Genomic DNA, 21,716 nt, shown 5'->3' with positions numbered 1-21,716 from the left:
TACTTACTATTTCCATTTCATCCCTTGGATACTTGCTATTGTTATTTCACCCATTAGATACTTACTATTACCATTTCATCCCTTGGATACTTGCTACTGCCATTTCGCCACTTGCATACAGTTACGACTCTACAGTCTTAAACTTTACGACTCTATAGTCTTAAACTAAGTTTAAAAAGGTTGAATATCAACAAGTTTTGTAAAATTCAAAATATAAATTATTTCCTTAAAATATAAGTTAAAAATTTAAAATAACTTACAGTATGTTGAATGAATCCTAAATAGTCATAATTGTTCTAAAACAAATAAAAAACTATCGAGTAATCCAAATGTGTTCCAGTGTTATTCCGAATGAAGTTCAATGTATTAAGGAGATGTATTTGTTGACTTGATAAATCACAGTGATATAATCCAGACTGTCTTTAAATGAATACACACAAATTTCAAAAATAGCTACTAAATCCAAAAGTCGGAGCACTTTGTAATTCCGATGAATAATTGAAATAAATAAATAGATAAATAAATAAATAAATAAATAAATAAATAAATAAACTCCAATGATCACAACTATTTTGTATCTTCCAATCTCATGATTATGGTGGCGCTCTACTGTTTCATAGTTTGCATAGGGATATATATTTAAAGAAAGAAATTTCCCCGGTTTTCCTCACTAGTTATACTGGCTATTTAAAAAAGACCTTTTATGTCTTAGATATTGTTCATATAACCTTTGATTCCCTTTATTTTAGTGTGTGATTGATGGGTATAATATGGGTTATAGAGTATACAGCATGGCCTTACTTCAGATGTGCAACTTTCAAAAAGAAGCTAGCTCCGATTGGTCATTTTCACTTCCTGGACTGAGGTAAATTGTAAAATAGATTAACCTATAAATTTTACATTTGATATCTTTGGTAATTCATCCATTGCACATCGAGAAGCTGTTTTTGTGTCTATTCTGGCAAAATCCCTTATCCTTATTTTAATATCTGCTAGATTGTATTACATGAGTGAGAGAATTTCGTAACAGGGGTAGACTGTATTGCAAGAGAGAATATCAGTACATGGGTAGATTGTGAGTGATTGTCATATCGTTTACAAGGATAGATTGTATTGCAAGAATAAGAGTATCGTAATATGGGTAGATTATAATGCAAGAGTAAGAGTATCGTAATATGGGTAGGTTATAATGCAAGAATAAGAGAGTATCGTTCCAGGGGTAGATTCTAATGCAGGAGTAAAAGTATCGTAATATGGGTAGGTTATAATGCAAGAGTAAGAGTATCGTGATATGGGTAGGTTATACTGCAGGAGTAAGAGTATCGTAATATGGGTAGGTTATAATGCAGGAGTAAGAGTATCGTAATATGGGTAGGTTATAATGCAGGAGTAAGAGTATCGTAATATGGGTAGGTTATAATGCAAGAGTAAGAGTATCGTAATATGGGTAGGTTATAATGCAAGAGTAAGAGTATCGTAATATGGGTAGGTTATACTGCAGGAGTAAGAGTATCTTAATATGGGTAGGTTATAATGCAGGAGTAAGAGTATCGTAATATGGGTAGGTTATAATGCAGGAGTAAGAGTATCGTAATATGGGTAGGTTATAATGCAGGAGTAAGAGTATCGTAATATGGGTAGGTTATAATGCAAGAGTAAGAGTATCGTAATATGGGTAGGTTATAACGCAGGAGCAAGTGTTTCGTAATAAGGGTAGGTTATAATGCAAGAGTAAGAGAGTATTGTTCCAGGGGTAGATTATAATGCAGGAGTAAGAGCATCGTAATATGGGTAGGTAATATTGCAAGAGTAAGAGAGTATCGTTCCAGGGTAAATGTAAGATTTAGAGAGAATTTAAATATCACTGGTTTACAAGTTTTCAAAAGTCTTCTGTTTCAGTGATAAAATGTGCTATTTAATATGGATTTTAATGTGCTCAATTCAAATATGACATTAAAACAACTGAATGGCTACTGTTTAAGTTTTTACATTTTACGTCTATGTGTACTGTGTAGATAGCAGAGTTTTAATCATAAATTGTAAACCTAGGTCTTTTTATGTGTTTATGGTTGCTTTGCATGATAATATTTCACCTAAAAAACAGCAAAAGCGTTATATAAATATAATTTAATATGAAACAAATGTCATACAACTATTATGTATATATAAGAACATATTTTAGTCTTTATTCAGTGTCTTCTCGGCGCTTCTTGGTTTGATTCTTGTAAAATTGCAAAAATGGATATGAGAACAAGAGGTGGGTCCCACACATATGCTGCAACACTTGTGCAACAAATCTTAGTGGTTGAACAGGAAAAGGAAATCTATGCCTTTTGCAGTGCCAATGATCTGAAGAGAGCCAAGAGATCATAACAGCAATTGTTACTTCTGCACGATGCCTCCAGTTGGGAAATGTGTGTCAGAGAAGAAAAAGTGGACTGTGCATTGTCCAAATATTCCATCAGCTATACGCCCAGTACCCCACGGAGAAGGACTGCCAGTTACTGATGCATCAGAATCATTCTCACTTGAATCAGACGAGGAAGAGGAAGATGATGAAACTTCTAGTCCTGAATTATCAATGTCACATGACTTTAACCATAGTAGTAAAGGGGGACGATATACGGAGAAGGGGACTTCTATGTTAAAAAGAGAGATTGGCATGACTGACGATATACTTCAAACACGGACATGAAGGAAAACATCTCCTCGCACAAACTACACATATCACATATTAAACAACCCAAAGAGTTATCAGCGCTGACATAAAAGAAACTGTGATATATTTTTTTTATTCAAACCAACACACTATTAACAAGAAATGACACTCCTTACCAACACATAGTGGATAAGAAAGACTTTTATTCTCTCCAAAAAAGACATACACAAAACATCACATACAATCACCGATACCAAACACACTATCACACAAGCACAGTGAATTGGTGTTTCTGGTCACACTAATCAACTCTCACACACAAAACATCCATAAGGGTAGGGCCTTAATTTTTGTTTGGAACACACACACACAAACACACACACACCCACCCACACCCACACACCCACACACCCACACACACACACAAACACACTATCATACCAACAAAACACTAAAATCTTATGGCAAATCGATCAGTCTCTCTTTTCTAGAGCTCTGATTTACCTTGATAAGGGCTGTTTTGTGAGCTCCAGCTGCACCTTGTCAAGGTCAGTACCTCCCACCAGCGGAAGACGACATCATCGACTTTATGAGCATTGGCTCCAATCCTGCTCCCAAATGATTCTGGTTGTTGGGAGCGCATATGGGGGCTGAGTGGCTTCACTATCCTATTCCTTAGTTTGAGGGATAGTGAAGACTTGTTCCATCCTTCTTCTATTCCAAACCCGCGGATGATGTGGCACCCATGGTTGTTCTCTCTGCCTCTCCAACTCTTCTTCCAAGATTTCAATCTGGGCGACAGCGGCTCTCGGTGCTCGTGGTGGTTGTGACTGGCGTTGTGGTGGTGATGGTGTCCTCACGACAGACGTCGTATCACGGTTTGCCTCAGGATAAGGTGAGGAAGTATTGTTTTATTATCTTTTCTTCCTCCTCTTTTTTCGTTTTCTTCTCCTCTTCTATCTTTGCTCCTTCGGTAATAGCCTCCACAGCCAGCTCGTCTAGGAGGCGACAAGCATACTCTAGGTGGATCTGGAGCTCTAGCAGTTTTGCTTCTATGCTCATATTGTTGTTCTTCATCAGTCAACAATGTGTAGCCAGACTGTTGTTCGTTCGTTCGTTTGTTGGATTAAAGTCGCTTTCGCACATATTGCATTTGCGACTAGTTTATTCCTGAGTGTCAGGATATTTAATTAGTCGTAGGGAAGGAAGGGAGCCTCTTTCCCAACGCTTTTATGCACATAAGGTGTGTGTCTTAATTTTGTCCGATTCCGGGACAATCAAGTCCCACGGGACTATGATGAATGGGAATAGATACACACCTACTCATACTTTGTGATCTGGACTGGGAAGGTAGGAAGGGACTCAGCAGTGGGCGCAATGCTCACTGGTGCTTCCTGAAACACCTAGGTGTACTGTAATCAAATTATAACCCAGTTGTATTAATGGGTGTTTCATATTGTCAATTCGGTGTTTGTCACCATTGTAGTGAGTGTCAAGTATAGCACAGATAATAATTTTCCTACTTTTCATAAGTTATGAATTGGATAGCTTACCGCATCTCCAATCCTAAAAAAATAAAAATATAATGGTATTAGGTCAGGGTGACCAAATAATTTGTAAACCAAGTTAGGTGTATTGGGTTAAAATAAACTTGGAACAGTAAGCTGAAGGATCGTGCTTAGTTGTTTGGTTTTATCAAATCGGGAATTCATGCCAGTTTGAAATCCCTCTATAAGAAGCAACTGATGAAAGCCCTGAAAAGGGTTGAGATTACATCTCTAGAAATAAAAAAGGCTTTATGTGTTCCGGTGGATAGAACACTTTTCTCCTTCCTTGATACTTATTTACAGCGACTATATTTCCTAACATCATGTCCTTCCATTAGTGGTGACGCTGGATGGGCTGGTTCTGTATGTTGTGAATTTTGTACAGTTCGTTGATCATCAGAGACACGATTGGGATCCTATGGGACTGACGTTCTCTGTCTCCCGCTTTGCTTGTATTAACTTTTTTTTATTTCTGGCGCTCAGATTTCAAATGTAGTATAGTTACCGGATCAAATCAAGAATTGTTCTTTCATAGTCGTCTAATAGGTGTGTTAACCCCCATATCTCGAGTTGGTAAAATATAGAATTCACTACATCTGCTCTCTGTTGAGTGTTCATCTTGATGTGGTGCTACCCTTTCCTTGTCTTTCTTGTAGATTCTTGGTCTTGGCCCGTTGTTGTGTTGTACAATAGTTGTTTCCAGTGTTCAGTTGTTTTCAGTTTTTCAGTTGTTTTTTTCTTTTAAAGTTTAAGTTATTGCAGCAGCGCCTGTTGTAGTTATTTACTTTTTCATCTTGCCTTGGTTCTCTTACTTCCAGCGTAGTTGTTGTTAATGACTGTACTGATGTTGTTGTCAAAGGTGTTGTTATCATGGGGGGAAATCAGCAATCTTCTTTCGGATGGCTCCTTTCATAGATCCATTCCTGGAGTTGCCATTATGCCAAACATTGTTGATGTTGTTAGTACTATTGCTGCAGCAGTTATTGGTGTCGGTTTACTGTTAGTGCTTGATAATCGGGTCTTCTTATTTTGGCCAGGTCTCTCAGGAGTTATCGTAATCTCCGTTGCCTCAATATCTGAGCGCTTCGAACTAAGATATATCTTAACCTCATTGTTCTTTAAACTGGTCATGGGCTGAAAGCTGCTCACCAAGGGAGGTGTCATTGTTGTTGTAGTTGTATTAGTCATCGTATCCCGTGGCGATGATAAGTTGAGGTTGGCATCTTTACCACGACCAAAGCATAGACCGCACAAATCTAAACGAAACACCCGTTTCAAGACTGTTTTACTTTCAAACACACTTTACTACCACCAATACATAAAACCCTGCAACAAACCCACACTGTCATAAAACGAGGGAAACGAAGTGTTTATAGACACACTTCTGTTTACCTACAAATACACAAATACACCAATTTGGCAATAGAGTAGTATCTCTATTTTATAGATTCGGAGTAGCCCTGAAAAGGCCTGTTTTGTTTGTTTGGAATTTTCTCAATCTCTTATCCCCTAGATTACGTCCCAGTCTCGCTGAAGGTTTTCCTATAGGATACAATTTGCTTCTGCGGAAGGAGAAGGAAGCATCCTTGGTATCCAGACGACAGTCCACGAATCCTCTTTCTTGATCCTTTGTTGTTGCTGATGCTGATGCTCTCTCTGTTTCTGTAGTCTGTATTTCTCTGTCCACTATTCTTTCTCCTTTTTGATTTCTTATCGAAACACCTCTTCTATCAGGTCATGTGCTGCCTTAATCATTGTCACATTTTCTGTCTCTTCTGGCTTTTGGATCAGGTTTTGCCAGACACGATGTAAATCCACATAAGCATCGTTCAGCATGGCTAATTTGGAAGTCATCTTCACTGGTTCACAAGTCAACAATGAACGATCAGACTGACGACCGTCCCGCTTTATATGTCTCAAGCACGGATGCGATAAAAACATCTCTTCGGTTTTTGGTAGGAACGATACAGCTAGCCTAACCCAGATCGATAGAGAGAGAGATGAAACAGCATGTATATATTTATGCAGTATTAATTTTTTTTTAAAACAACAGACACCCATTGTTTTCAAAATACAACACTTTAATTCATAATCATCTAACCAAGAAACTAACAATTATTACAAACATTAACATTTTTTTCTCCAAACATTAACTTAGTTACATGGTTGAGAACGTTGTGAAGTCCAGCTTGACTTCCACTGATTTATGTCATGGGGCCATTGATGCACACTACGTTTCCTAGCTAAAGACAAGAGATGTCCATAATGGTAACAAAACCATCTTTCTATTTTATCATCGTTTCTAGAAGAGTCGCGACCAAAAAGTCACTAAATGTTCTAAGGGATATCCAAAACTGCGTTGATGAAGAAAATACACACAATATTGTCAACACACCATGGAATCTGTGCCCTTTAATTTCACATTATTGAATCGTGTCGTCTGGACATTTCTTCTCATAAAGTCGATGATGTCGTCTTCCATTGGTGGTAATCAATAAGAACCGAAATACTCCACACTGTGATGGTGGGAATATAGAAGGCCACCCAGTGGATTCATGGAAGATGACCGTCGTCGGTGTTGTTGACATAAGCTTGATTGCCTTTAGGTTAGCGATGATGAATTTATCTTTAGCGCACACGACAGGATTCCAAGAAGCGATGTACAAACTGTTTTTCAAAAAGTAATGCAGTTCCCAGGTATCCATTTGTTTTTGTCTGTCATAGGTGATAATGAGTCATCAATTCTAACTTTCTGTTTGAAAATCTCTCTGGAGTAAACAGCTCTTGGCTTCGTCTCTGTTCTCTATGGAAAGAGAGCTTCGATGCGTTGGCTCTCCAGATCTGTCAATAGAGGAGAGAAATGGTCACGCAAGGCTTTATACCACTGATGCAACACTGCTTCTTCTGAGACGAGACCCCAAGCGTCAGCCAGATACTCGTCCAATTTTTCTTCTTGACTCATCATCAGACATTTATCGTGTTGAATTGGACTGTGATGATCGTCTTGACATCCGTAACAATGTTAATGGGTCATTGGTTAATTTTTGTCCAGGTGCTGCGCAAAACAGGAGACTAAGTAGTCTTTTTGTTCAGGCCATCTCAATATCGTGATGCCCTCTTCGTCTTTGTCTTTTGGTTCTGCTTCTAAGACATCCTGGTCTACCATTTCCAAAGAGGCTTTACCATCTAAAGACGGGATAAGAGTCTTCCATAGTTTCTAAAAGTCTAGAATCACTTCTCCTAAACTGTTGACGTCTAGAGTATTGTCAAATTACGTACAAAAGATGACATTCACCGCGTTGGTATAGCTTCCGCAAACTGTAGTTCCACACGAAGTTGGCCGGATTTTATATCGTTGAAATGTTCCTCAACGCTGCCTTGGCGTGGCTTCGGTATTAAAAAGTACGGCAATAGCCTTAGGCCTTTTCTGTTATTCCAAACGTTTTAGGCATATGACTCATTGGCATTGCAAAGTAGCTCATCGATCTTTAAAGTGCGCTTGTCCCACTTGCATGGAAATAATTGTGCTCTGTTCAAAGTGACTTTAGTATGTTTGGTGCTTTGTTCCGTTTTTTTTTAAAGAAGAAATTGTCCATCGTATTCTGAGAAATTGTGAACCATCACCGTGGCATAGCGATGACAATCTTCGTAACGTTCGTTGTTCTCTTGGCTCCACGGGGAATCGATAGGGTCTAAGATCCGTTGGGCAAAATCGGCCAGCGTGTTAGGTCCCCGAAAGATTTTTTCACGTCCTCCAGGAATCTTGCTACAGAGAGAGTAATGATAAAAGATAGGTTTTTGGGTGCACTTCTCGCATGCTCGATGAGCCAGGCAGAAATTAGGAATGTGAATGCCGATCTCTTGTACGCATTCGAAATCAATTAATTTGTTTCCTTTCTTCTTCTGGTTATCCTCCTCCGACTGTTTTGGTTGTTATTTTTAATGTAGCATTCGTGTTTCAAGTCCACGGTTTGGATACAAATGTGACATCGTTTCTTTCCTGGACAAATGTGTGCCTTGGTAATATTGCTACGTATAACTAGTCCACAAGTAGAGCACAATCTCTGGAGATGGCAAGCACTTTTTTCTTTTGAACCTTTCGTCTCCAAATGTTGTTGGTAACAGGCTGGACTCACAAAAGTGAGCTGGCAAGCAGGGCAATGCGTTTGTTCTTGTCATTCGGCAAGACAGGGTATAGAGGTCAAACATCCTGGACATTTCGATCCGCAATGCTTGTGTTGCTCTTGGTTGTTAAGCCCATAGTCACATTCCCCACAATTATAACCGTATCCGAGGAATCAGGGGATACTGTTGACGGCACCAAAATTTTCATCGTTAAGATAGACGTGTATGTATTTTCGGTCTTTGAAATTGTCGCCTCGAAACAACAGTTTTCCACGCACTTCTTGAGGGTGCACTTTCAATGTGTAGCATGGATCCAAGACGTCATGCAATTTTTGAATTTTATGAATGCTATAGGGTGTGTCTTTGGATAGACTTTCTGTAACATGAGTTCTGCTTCTCTTTGTTGTTTGGCTTGGTTCGATTTCTAAATAGTTTTCAAGGCTTTTTTCCATTATGCGGTATCATTCGTGACAACATACGTCCGTCCCACGACGATGGCTTGAGCTAAACACATCGTGTCCTGAATGTTAATTCGGACAATGCTGTGTTTGATGCTACGAAGGTCATCCACCAGTAACACTTTTCTGCGTTGTCCGGTTCCTTTGGGAAAAGAAACGTGGGCCATGTACATCATCGCTTTGCCATCGGTGATGTGAAACTTGTCGTTGAATTGATGCACGTGTTGAATCTTGTCGATGACTTTGGGAGGTGTCAATTATGCTGGCCTGTTAAACTCGATTCAAACGGGTGACTTCAAACTGTCGTCATAAATGGAGAGTGTCAAGCAACCGTCTTCTTTGGCTTCACATTGTCGTTTCAACGTGATTAAGAAAGAATCCCACAAATCAGTGATGAACCCTTATGCTTTCTCCAACGGTACGCCTGCCTTGAAATCATTAAACTTCATCATGTACGTGTAGGCTGTGATTCTAAATTTGTTGAAAGAGCATTTAACCGTCTCTCAAATTTGGTAATACTTTTCAGGTGTTACTGGTGAGCTTTGTCTTGGCGTAGACTCTCTGGGTCTGGATGCAAACGTGATAGCTGTTGTTTCTTGCTCACTCAAGTCATCTTCAAAATCATTGTCATGAATCTGAGCCAAGACTTCAGCTCGTGTGCAAGGCGATATGTCACGTTTCTGCCTCTTACTTTCTTCTCCTTTCTCAATGAAATTTTGCGGTCGTTTCATCTTAATTGCAAAATATTGAATTACTACATGCTAAATGCCATATATATATATATATATATATATATATATATATATATATATATATATATATATATATATATATATATATATATATATAAGGTGAGTGTCTTCCCTGTATATCGGATGCGTGTCTTCTCTCAGAGTATTTATTTCACTCTCAATCCTTGAAGAAGATGGATACGTCAGCACATATCGATCTTCTGATTAAAGTTTTGCTAGGCGTCATACGAAAGTTTTCTTCAGAGAAACCGACGGACTACTCCCCCTCCTTTAGAGATATAAGTCGAGACACTTGTTACATCTGTCAGAAGAAAGGACATGGGTCTTCAGAATGTCCAAAACGTCAAATAGCAAAACAGACGTCAAGAGGGACGATGGTCAAGATACCTTTATCATTGTCAGGAGAATGGACATTGGTATACAGACTGCCCTAAGAAAAAAGAGAAGCGATCCAAGAAACAACATGAGGAGGAGAGGGCTTCCTAATTTGAAAAAGAAGTACCTCTGAAAAGGAAGAAGAACCCATACCCGTCCAGAAAGAAAAGAAAATAAGACGAGAAGAAAGTGAGAAAGAAGAGGAGGAAAAACATGTGACAGTGAAGAAATTGAAACGGAGAGAGTGAAAATAAAAGACGAAGCCAATGAACTTTTTAGTGTAGTATTGTGAAATTTTGTTGTTACTTTTACGAGAATAGACCAAAAAGAAAAACATGTCTCTTGGTTTTGATTTTATGATTATAAGCCCCCCCCCCCCCCCGTACATCATGCCCAAAAGGGGATTTAAGTTTTTCTTGATTTGGCAAACGTTGAGTAGTCAATCTTTTCGAGAGAGGTGAGTGGCCCTGAAAAGAACCGTTGAATTTGTTTTTAACAAACTCAGGAACGGGAGCTAATGAGCTTCACATGACTTATACCTTTACAACGGTCAATGCCTACTTCTTTGCCTGCTACTGCTGATGACTTGGTATAGATTCCTCGGTATCTCAGGAGCAGTGGGAGTGTTGACTGGGTTGTACTGTTTGGCTTGAGAAGGTCTTTTTCTCTTGGGTCGTATTAAAAAAGTCTGATTCATTTGTTTCAGACTCCTTAACTCTGCCAAAATGTCAAATATTACCGTGAGCGTTTGACTTTCACTGTCCTCCTTCTCTCCTAGGCACTGCTTCTTCTCTGCTTCTTCTTCTTAATTTCGTTTACTTTTTACCTATTCTTCTCGCTGTTGTTGTTGAATAAGAAAGAATTATTCTGCTTCTTACTGCTGTTGCAAAAAATTCTCCAATTATTCTTTCTGCCTCTGTCTAAAATCCTCGAATTGAAGTAAGGAAGGAGAAGGTGGTAAAGGTAATGGCACTGGAACAAATTCTTGTGAAGAGGAAAGAAAATCCACTAAATCCCAATTAAAATCATTTTAATCTGGAAGTATGATTGTGGTTGATTTGGTAGCCACTGCTATGCTATCACTCTCCGTCTCCACTGTCGGTGCACCCAAATTCTTCGTTTTCATATTTTTCGTCATGTTCCAACTCTGTCGCATCGATTCACTGTGCACATACACTAGTGCAGATTTATAGGGTATGTGACGTAACAGGTAGCTTTCTTCTGATTAGAAGACAGACTCCGCACTATGACTAAATTTTGTAACGCGTGTTTGGATTGGTGAAAGAGGTCAATCCGATTCGATCCGCTCTTCAAGTTTAAATACCCAGGTCTCACTTCATTCCATTCGCCTGTTCTCACGATAAGACGCGGACTAAGGTAAATTCGTCTACCCTCTTATCGGGAATGCTGTTCAACTCAGACTATCCCATTTATGTGAAAGCATCATGGCTATCACGAAGATCGAAGATACGACCTTTTGGAACGAAGGCTCTATGTGGAGAGACAATGCTACCTGAGGCGAATCTTAATCTACAGCCCGGATGTCAGACGAGGTTTGAGGAAGAGAAGAAGACCTGTGCAATGTTCCTTTGTTAACTCCGTGGTGCTAGCTAAATCCCATGGCCTTTTTCATGAACACTTAATGGTCTCGAAAAGATGTCTATTCTCTTGCAAGTTTTTGGTCTTTTTATTGTATATGTGTTTGTTTGTTTGTTTGCTTAGGTATGCCCATGTCTGTTTGTCTCTTTAAAAACCATTGTCTCTAGACAGTCCCTATGTTCCATTCCTCTTGTCCCTAGACAAACCCATCGTGTTCAATTCTTATGTTAAATTTCCTCTTGTCCGTATATCGTCCCGCTATGTTCAATTCCCATGCTAAATCTCCCCTCATCCGAATATCCTCCCACAATGTTCAGTTCACATGTTAAATCTTCCCTTGTCCGTGTATCGTCCCACCATGTCAAATTCACCTTGTCCGTATAGTGTTACCTCTCTTTTTAACATAGAAGTCCCCTTGTCCGTATATCGTCTTCCCTTAGTACTAACCATGTACTTAGAATTTTATATATCCTTCCCTAAATATTACCTACAGGTGAGGGAATAAACCTTTGTGTTATGTAATGGTGGCATAAATATACTGAAATCTGCATTAGTAGACACTTAGACATAAAGGATACTGTTGGTAAAGAGCAACATTTATGATGTGTATGTGTGTATTAGTGACCTATTTAACATGGACTTCAGCTCTCGGATCTAAATTCCCCACACCTTCCCAATAATTTTTTTTTTTTTTTTGTTTTCCCCGAAGAGTTTGCATAAACGAGGTTGTAGTACATTTGTATTATACACTGCAACATAATGGGCGAATACGTCTACTTGGTGATCCAAGATCTTGAGGTTGTTTGATAATCAAAACATAAAGCTTGTATTCTTTAGACAGAAAATGTAAGGAGCTTGTTAAATAATAAAATAATTAAAGTCGCTACAAGCAAGATGAGGATTATAACATAATTAAACAATTAAACATGTTGATACATTTCTTATAAATTTAACATTCCTATGAGATCCACTCTGTTATTCATTTCATTCAAATGAAAGATGACAGCAAGGATGCGGCCGTTGACCTTATAACACTATAGCGTCATAGTTCATGTTACATTTTGCATTAATTGAACAGAGGCGTTATGAATTAGCTTCTTTCGTTTCATACTCTGTAAAATGTTCCCACTATGTTAATTTGCAACATTGATTACTCTGGGTTCAGTATTCAACAACCAGCTTCCTCAGCAAGCTGGTTATATGGTATGGTTCCAGTTGTGTTATTCTACAACCAGCTTTCTCTGCAAAATGGTTATATGGTATGGTTTCAGTAATGCTATTCTACAACTAGCTTCCTCTGCAAAATGGTTACATAGTTTGGACTCAGCACTGCTGTTTTACTACTAATGAGATAATATTATAGTGGCCACATCCATAAAATCAGCCCAATTTGTGTACCTCAGCAGTGTCAGATTCAAGCATATTTTACTTAGTTATCATGAAAACACATCAAACCTCAAGTTCTCCGAATGAAGAGAGAAGTCCTGCTCCATAAGCCTTGATTTGTCCCCCTTGTCGGCACAGGCCAAATTCCACAGTAAACCAATAACACTGAAACAAAAAGAAAGCTTCAAATACATAACATTTTCAAACACGCAGATTAATATTGCTCGAAATGAAAATTATGAAGAAAAAACATTATGTATTTAAGTGTATTCATAGTTGTCTGTGTATTTTTATCACTTGACACAAATCTAATACGCATCTAAAGCATAATACTTTCTTCATTTCACGATTAGGCATAAAAGCTGTCCATTAGCTGATGTGTAAGTTTTAGGTTTTGCATGAAGATCAGTTAAATGTTATCCCTCTACAATATTTAAATTAATGTTGGCTGCTTCACAAATTAAATATGATTTATTTTTATGGATCATGTACTAAAGTAAATTCAATCAAACAAACGCGTTGTAACAAAAAATGTGTTCATGGAACAGGAACGCCCCAGCAGTAACCCCCCCCCCCCTTTGCACGAGAAACTGACCTAAATGCGAAACTTAAACTGATGACTGTAAGTACGTGCTGATGGACAAGATTAATACAATATACTTCATCCATAATTATGGCGATGATACATTAGTTCATCCATATTCATGGCGATGATACATTAGTTCATCCATATTCATGGCGATGATACATTATTTCATCCATATTCATGGCGATGATACATTATTTCATCCATATTCATGGCGATGATACATTAGTTCATCCATATTCATGGCGATGATACATTATTTCATCCATATTCATGGCGATGATACATTAGTTCATCCATATTCATGGCGATAATACATTAGTTCGTCCATATTCATGGCGATGATACATTAGTTCATCCATATTCATGGAGGGGCCCCGAGTGGCCGAGTGGTCTAACGCGCTCTCCGTTACGTATCACTGCCATCTCACCTCTGTCTGCGTGGGTTCGAGTCTCGGATTCAGCCAATGTGGGTATGTGAGAAAGCTTGTCAGTAGCTTCTCGTGGGTCGGTGATTCTTTCTGGGGTTTTCCCGGGTTCTTCCTCCACCATTAATACTGGCCGCCATGTATAGCCTATCGTTTGCTGAAAAATGGCGTTAAACCCTACAACAACAATAACAACAACAACAACCATATTCATGGTGATGATACATTAGTTCATTCATATTCATGGCGATGATACATTAGTCATCCATATTCATGGCGATGATACATTAGTCATCCATATTCATGGCGATGATACATTAGTCATCCATATTCATGGCGATGATACATTAGTCATCCATATTCATGGCGATGATACATTAGTTCATCCATATTCATGGTGATGATACATTAGTTCATTCATATTCATGGTGATGATACATTAGTTCATCCATATTCATGGCGATGATACATTAGTTCATCCATATTCATGGGGGTGGGGGGGATGTCATAGTTCATCCATATTCGTGGCCGGAATGCAATGGCTGGAACTTTGGGCAGTTGATTCAAGATTCAAGATTAATTATTAATTTGTTTCTTTGTATACATTCGCTGCAGAGTAGTATCTTTATGAACTATAAAAAGAGTCAACTCGTATCAATATAAATCTAATTACGAAATAAACTCAAATATGGATTAATGAATTTAAACATGTAAACATGTATTTTTTAAGTTTCTGTCCCAAAAAATAGTGTTGAAATGAGAGAAATCGTTCGATTAACAAACTCTGAATTCAATATTCAGGGTTTGCACAACACGTACTAACTTGTTTTATAACGCAATCAGAATGTATTCCTTTGGTTTATAATTGCGTAGCAGTGTCTTGGCTAAAACATTTTATCTGTCACGAATATTACGTGTTCTCGTACAGAATTTAGTCAAAATAGATTACAAACACGTAGTATTTGCAATGATGAAAAGAAGATGGTAGTTTGAGTTTTAACGGCACTTACACAACGGATTGCCTATATCATAACAAGGAATGCAAACTACGATTCCTGTCCAAAAGATATAAATAAAAAACATATTTTGTGATACGACATTCGGTCACAACCTGGATGGGTTGGGTCATGCATTAAAAACTGTTAGACTTTTACATGGAGAGCCATAATTATATTCATAGTATACCTACATATTTGATAGATAACACTATTAATAATAGGGTACGTACATATTTTATAGATATCACGTTACTAATAAAAGTATACGTACAAATTTGATAGATAACACTATTAATAATAGTGTACGTACATATTTTATAGATATCATACTACTAATAAAAGTATACGTACAAATTTGATAGATAACACTATTAATAATAGTGTACGTACATATTTTATAGATATCATACTACTAATAAAAGTATACGTACAAATTTGATAGATAACACTATTAATAATAGTGTACGTACATATTGTATAGATATCATACTACTAATAAAAGTATACGTACAAATTTGATAGATAACACTATTAATAATAGTATACGTACATATTTTTTAGATATCACACTACTAATAAAAGTATACGTACAAATTTGATGGACAACACTATTAATCATATTTTGCGCTTTTTATTTCATTTCTTACAGTTGTCATTATCATTTGTTAAAACCGCATTTTGTTTAAAATGAAATAATACAATTCTAGCATATTTTTCATTTGCTGATGTTTAGTTTAATGAGACTCTATTCACGGGTCATGGTTTCAAACGGCATTCTTTACCAGATATACTATTATCTAATTAGTACTCCCGCTTCCAAGAAAACTTCATTTATTATTGGAGGGATGTAGTTTCATGATAGCTCATCTGAATTTCTCAGGACACGTTTATTATTATTATTATTATTATTATTATATATATATATATATATATATATATATATATATATATATATATATATATATATATATATATATATATATATATATATATATATATATATATATATATATATATATATGTTGCGAGTCCAAAATCTTATGAAATTTTGTTTTCTTTTATTTTTGTGGCAGTAATGATATGATAGATATTAGATATCAGCAATCAAACTTACAGTGGAAAGTTTATCAATGTACTCATCTGGAGCTCCAAGACTGGCCAGACCAAGCTCCTGTGAAAACTGGGCAAAGGCTGGGTCAGCAAAAAGTGGCACGTGTCCCATGAGCTCGTGACACACATCGCTGAATGGAAATAATACATTTTAAAAATTAAATAATTGTGCAATATCTTTATCATCCAATAACAGCGTGCTAAACATTAAGCCTGAATTAATCTAAAGAACATTATCTTTAGCAGCTATTAAAATAGGGAACATGAATTTTGCCATATTAGACAATAGCACTAATGAAAGTGCAACGAAGCAATCACCAAATATATAAAATGTAAAAAAAAGTCAGTTATCGGCTCCTTTTTTATATATAATTTACCTCTGAAGTTCAGGAAGTGAAAAGACCAAGTGGAGCTTGCAGTTTTTGAAAGGTGCACATATCAAATAAGGCCAAGCTGTATACTCTGTAACCCCTTTTACATCCATCAGTCAGACACCAAAATAAAGGAACTTCTTTGAACAATACCAAAGATGCACAAAGTTGTTTTAAATAGCCAGTGTAATTAGTGAAGGAACCCAGAAAATTCTTTTTCTTTTAAATTCAAACCCATTACAAAATACCAAACTGTAGAGAGCCACCAAAACTACCACTGACTGGGGATAATCAGAGCACAAAAGCAACAATAACTGGCAGTAATCGTAGCGCGAAAGTACCAATGATTTGCAGTAATCATATCGCAAATGCACAAACGACTGGCAGTAATCATAGCACAAAAGTACCATTGATTGGCAATAATCACAGCATAAAAGTGCCATTGATTGGCAGTAATCGCAGCACATAAGTACCATTGACTGGTATTAAAGACAGCACAAAATTAACATTGATACGCAGTAATCATATCACAAATGCAGCATTGACTGGTAGTAAACATAGCACAAAAGTACAATTGATTGGCAGTAATCATATCACAAATGCATTTTTGACTGGCAGTAATCACAGGACAAAGTAACATTGATTGGCAGTAATCAAGTCACAAATGCACCATTAATTGGCAGTAATCACAGCACAAAAGTACCAGTGATCGACAATAATCACAAATGTACCATTGACTGGCAGTAATCACAACGCAAATGCACCATTGACTGGCAGCAATCATATCACCAATGTACCAATGACAGGCAGTAATCATATCACTAATGCACCATTGACTGGCAGTAATCATATCACAAATGTACCTTTGACTGGCAGTAATCGCAGCACAAAAGTACCATTGATTGGCAGTAATCATAGCACAGATGCACCATTGACTATTCCTTTGTTCAGAAAAAATCCTCGAACCCAAGCCTTTGATTCTCCTTTTTAATTTTGTCACCGTGCAATATAACTCGGGATACATTTAGAATAATACAACTTTAAGGCTGTTTTAACTGATGTTGATATCTCTGGAAATGTTAAGATGGTGTTAACTTTAGTTTATATCTCCGGAAATAATGAGATTGTGTTAACTTTGGTTGATATATTCTGGAGTGTTCAAATTGTATTAGCCCGAGCTGATATGCAATGCCAGCATATCGGAGTTTATGTTTCTCACTCTCTCTATGAAACCATGCAAACATTGCAGACCGTGTTATGCTGGGGCGTGATGTAATGCCTGATCCAAATATACACTACGTATTATGCTGGCTCGCGATGTAACTGCAAATCTAAATCATCACAGTGTAGCATGCAGATAATCCATATCTCCATTCCTACCAAAGTAGCATGCCAATAAACCAGATCTCCATTCCTACCACAGTAGCATGCCAATAATCCAGATCTCCATTCCTACCACAGTAGCATGCCAATAATCCAGATCTCCATTCCTACCACAGTAGCATGCCAATAAGCCAGATCTCCATTCCTACCACAGTAGCATGCCAATAATCCAGATCTCCATTCCTACCACAGTAGCATGCCAATAATCCAGATTTCCATTCCTACCACAGTAGCATGCCAATAATCCAGATCTCCATTCCTACCACAGTAGCATGCCAATAATCCAGATCTCCATTCCTACCACAGTAGCATGCCAATAATCCAGATCTCCATTCCTACCACAGTAGCATGCCAATAATCCAGATCTCCATTCTCATTACAGTATAATGCCGAAAGTCCAGATGTACATTCTCACTACAGCAGAATGCACATAATCGAAATGCAGGTGAGAAGTAATAATATTTTTTATCTGCGGTAGATTGTCCGTAATTAATATGGCTATTCGTACTACAATATAATGCCGATAATTCGGACGTCCATTTGCACTAAAGTACAACAAGAATAATTTAAAATGCTATGTATATATAATTTGCAATATTTGTTAGTTTTGTTTATTTTTTTATATTTCATTTTATGCTATTGTAATGTAACATGGTATGTTGGGCTTAACCTTGTCCAAAATCAAGTTTATTTTCTACTTGATCGGAATTATTGATTTAAAAAAAATAATCTGTAAACCACTATTACATAGCTAAACTATTATCTATGTGTATGGGTTTAGCATAATTATCATTATTAATAGAAGTAAACATGTTTATGTGGGTCTGGGTCTAGGTTTTTGGAATTCCCCATCAATTTACCTGGCGTACCTGACACAGTCCTATATATTATAATTTTAGTAACAGACTTTCTAATTATAACTAACAATTTATTTTGTAAATATTAAATAATTTCTAGAAGGTTATTTTCCATTAGATTTTTTGTTTTGTTTTAGAAAATGCTAATTGTTACAGGAGGTCAAGTAGAAGACTATATAATCTTGTCACTGGAAAAATTATTCATTTGTGCTTTAACATCTGAATAGTATCGTGTTATTGCTGTGTACAGTATTTGATTTGGAATTATTCTGATTATTGCTTCTCTGGAATTACAAAAGTGCTCTGATAAACATTCTTGGAAACAACAACTTGAATTTATACTGAAATTTCAAATAATAACTTCTTCTTGGATTGTATTACCGTGTTTTAACAAATGACTATTGGCACATCAACACTTTACGAACCATCCACAGGCACATCAACACTTTACGAACCATCCACAGGCACATCAACGCCTTCAGCATAGGATTTAATTTGTATTTCTACTAAAGTTTATTCAGAACTTTTATTATTCGGACTTGTGCCTTTAATTCTAGCATGTTGGTGGGATTAAACACGCAATACCGTAAGTTCTTTTTCATTTTCACTTTGTATTTTAAGGAAAGAAATCATTTGTTGAATGTTACAAAGCTTGTTGATTTTAACTCTTTCCTTTTATTTATTTATAGCGCATAGACTTGCAACAAGATGTTTTTGTAACTACAGTAGAATACCTATCATTCAAATGTCTATTCTCTGCATTACATTGCATATAATTCAGCTGTCAATTGTCACTGCTGTAGAATGACTATAATCCAGATGTCTTAATTGCCACTATTGTAGAATGTCTATAATTCATATGTCAGTTGTCAATACTGTAGAATGTCTATAATTCATAAGTCAGTTGTCACTACTGTAGAATGCCCATAATTCACATGTCAGTTTTCACTATTGTAAAATGTCTATAATTCACGTGCCATTTGTCACTACTGTAGAATGTCTATAATTCACATATCAGTTGTCACTAATGTAAAATGTCTATATATCATATGCCAGTTGTCACTGCTATAAAATCTTTACAATTCACTTGTCAGTTGCCACTACTATAGAATCTCTATAATTCACATGTCATTTGTCACTACTGTAGAATGTATATAAATTCACATGCCAGTTGTCATTACTACACAATCTTTATAATTCACATATCAGTTGTCACTACTAGAGAATGTCTATAAATCACATGTCGGTTGTCACTACCCATTTTTACGACTTTTCCTTCAGATAGACTTCCATCATGTGCCCGAAAATTCAAATAGCCCACTGATTACAATATATTGCCCGGACTACCGATGATCCGTACAAAATTCATTTTCTCTGAATCCAAAATAATCGGCGTTTTGCTGTATATTAAAATGTTTGTTGAAATATATTTTGTCTTACGTATTTCATTTTTCGTAAATGTCTTAGTTCCCCCACGTAAAATATTTTACCGATTTAAAAGTTTCTCGTCTCTACATTCATCTAATATTGTGAATTCTCTTCATTAATATTAGTAGGGACTACAACGTAAAAATATCTTACTCTTTGATAAAATAAAAATATCAATAAAGATTAAAATTCCCCTTTTATTTGAATGTCCTTAAAATGTAGTGTTTACATTAACACTGGAAATAAAAGGAGCATTGAGACAGAATACATACGGCTCCGGTGTGTACATGGGTTTAGAGGGATGGCGGATGTACTGGGTGGCGTGGAAAACTCTAAACGCCAGTCCGGCCAAAAAGTCTCGGGCTGACAAAAGTCCTGCCACAGGCCTTAGTCGAAACCCCGTGCGATCTGAAATATCATATGAAGTTTGCATGATTTTCAGATATAATTATTGTTGCATGCTGATTAAATAACTTACGATATTAGCATATAAATGAGCCGAAAATTTTCTACTGAGCTAACTTCAATCAATAAATTTTCTACTGAGCTAACTTCAATCAATAAATTATTTTAAATTATTATTATTAATATTATTATTATTATTATTATTGCTATTATTATTATTATTATTATTATTATTATTATTATTATTATATTTACCCTAAAGAATGCTGCCTTCTCCACAGCTGATATTATGACACGCAAAGGGTCTCTTTACCGAGCGAATCTAACACTCACGTGAGATTGGATTGAAGGCCTCTTGTTTTCCCCTATTTCCAAGGACTTTTTACAACAAAATTTGTCTACTGGAAGCTCACATAAACGCGCCAAGGTTACAAATAATTTTACTCTTATCAATCAATGACCACAAATATCACACAATTGCAAAGCTCTTCCCTGTTAGAATTCCGTATTGTAACGTCGGCATTTCACACCATGAGAATACAGATCACAGCCAGAACACCCAATGCAGGGAACTATTTTACGATTTCATCCTCAGGTCAGCCGAAACGCAGTTTTGAACCACATTTGACAGGTACCCTTCTTCTAAACAGCCTTCACATACACCAATTGAACCACATTTGACAGGTACCCTTCCACCAAACAGCCTTCACATGCACCAATTGAACCACGTTTGACAGGTACCCTTCCACCAAACAGCCTTCACATGCACCAACTGAAGCACGTTTGACAGGTACCCTTCCACCAAACAGCCTTCACATACACCAATTGAACCACGTTTGACAGGTACCCTTCCACCAAACAGCCTTCACATACACCAATTTAACCACATTTGACAGGTACCCTTCCACCAAACAGCCTTCACATACACCAATAAAAGGCGTCTCCAAATCAACGTACAACCCCATCTCAATTATTCCATGGCACAAAGTATTAATCCCTGTTTATATTTCACACATGAATGCGCAATCAATCAACACCTTACGATTAAGACAGGGACTACATCGCACAAGTCTATTGATCCGGCTCTAACTCGATCTCACAAACAAAACCAATCCATGCCATCACAAAATCTCACGAATGCCGCCCACTGTGTGATGGTCTGTTCATAGAAACTGGCGAATTATTTGGACTGAGAAACTTCTTAACACTAACTTCCCATAACCAAACAACTAATCACGAAAACCTAGCA

At 36.9% G+C, this 21,716-nt stretch overlaps 1 protein-coding gene across 1 annotated transcript in view; it reads right to left on the bottom strand.

The window, feature by feature from the left end:
* Positions 1 to 21,716, bottom strand: part of LOC149773652 (protein henna-like) — a 44,892-nt gene that overhangs the window by 5,946 nt on the left and 17,230 nt on the right. The window contains exons 7-9 of the mRNA XM_089946242.1: positions 20,335 to 20,470; positions 16,028 to 16,154; positions 12,971 to 13,066 (exon numbers count right to left, since the gene is read on the bottom strand). Coding sequence (XP_089802368.1) covers positions 12,971 to 13,066; positions 16,028 to 16,154; positions 20,335 to 20,470 — 359 coding nt within the window. The remainder of the gene's footprint in view (positions 1 to 12,970; positions 13,067 to 16,027; positions 16,155 to 20,334; positions 20,471 to 21,716) is intronic.

Source organism: Sinohyriopsis cumingii, unplaced genomic scaffold (assembly GCF_028554795.1).
Source record: "Sinohyriopsis cumingii isolate HCF-2022 unplaced genomic scaffold, ASM2855479v2 utg000622l, whole genome shotgun sequence".
NCBI classification, from domain to species: domain Eukaryota; kingdom Metazoa; phylum Mollusca; class Bivalvia; order Unionida; family Unionidae; genus Sinohyriopsis; species Sinohyriopsis cumingii.
The sequence above is the reverse complement of the archived record's forward strand: the minus strand, read 5'-3'. Positions and strand labels throughout refer to the sequence as shown.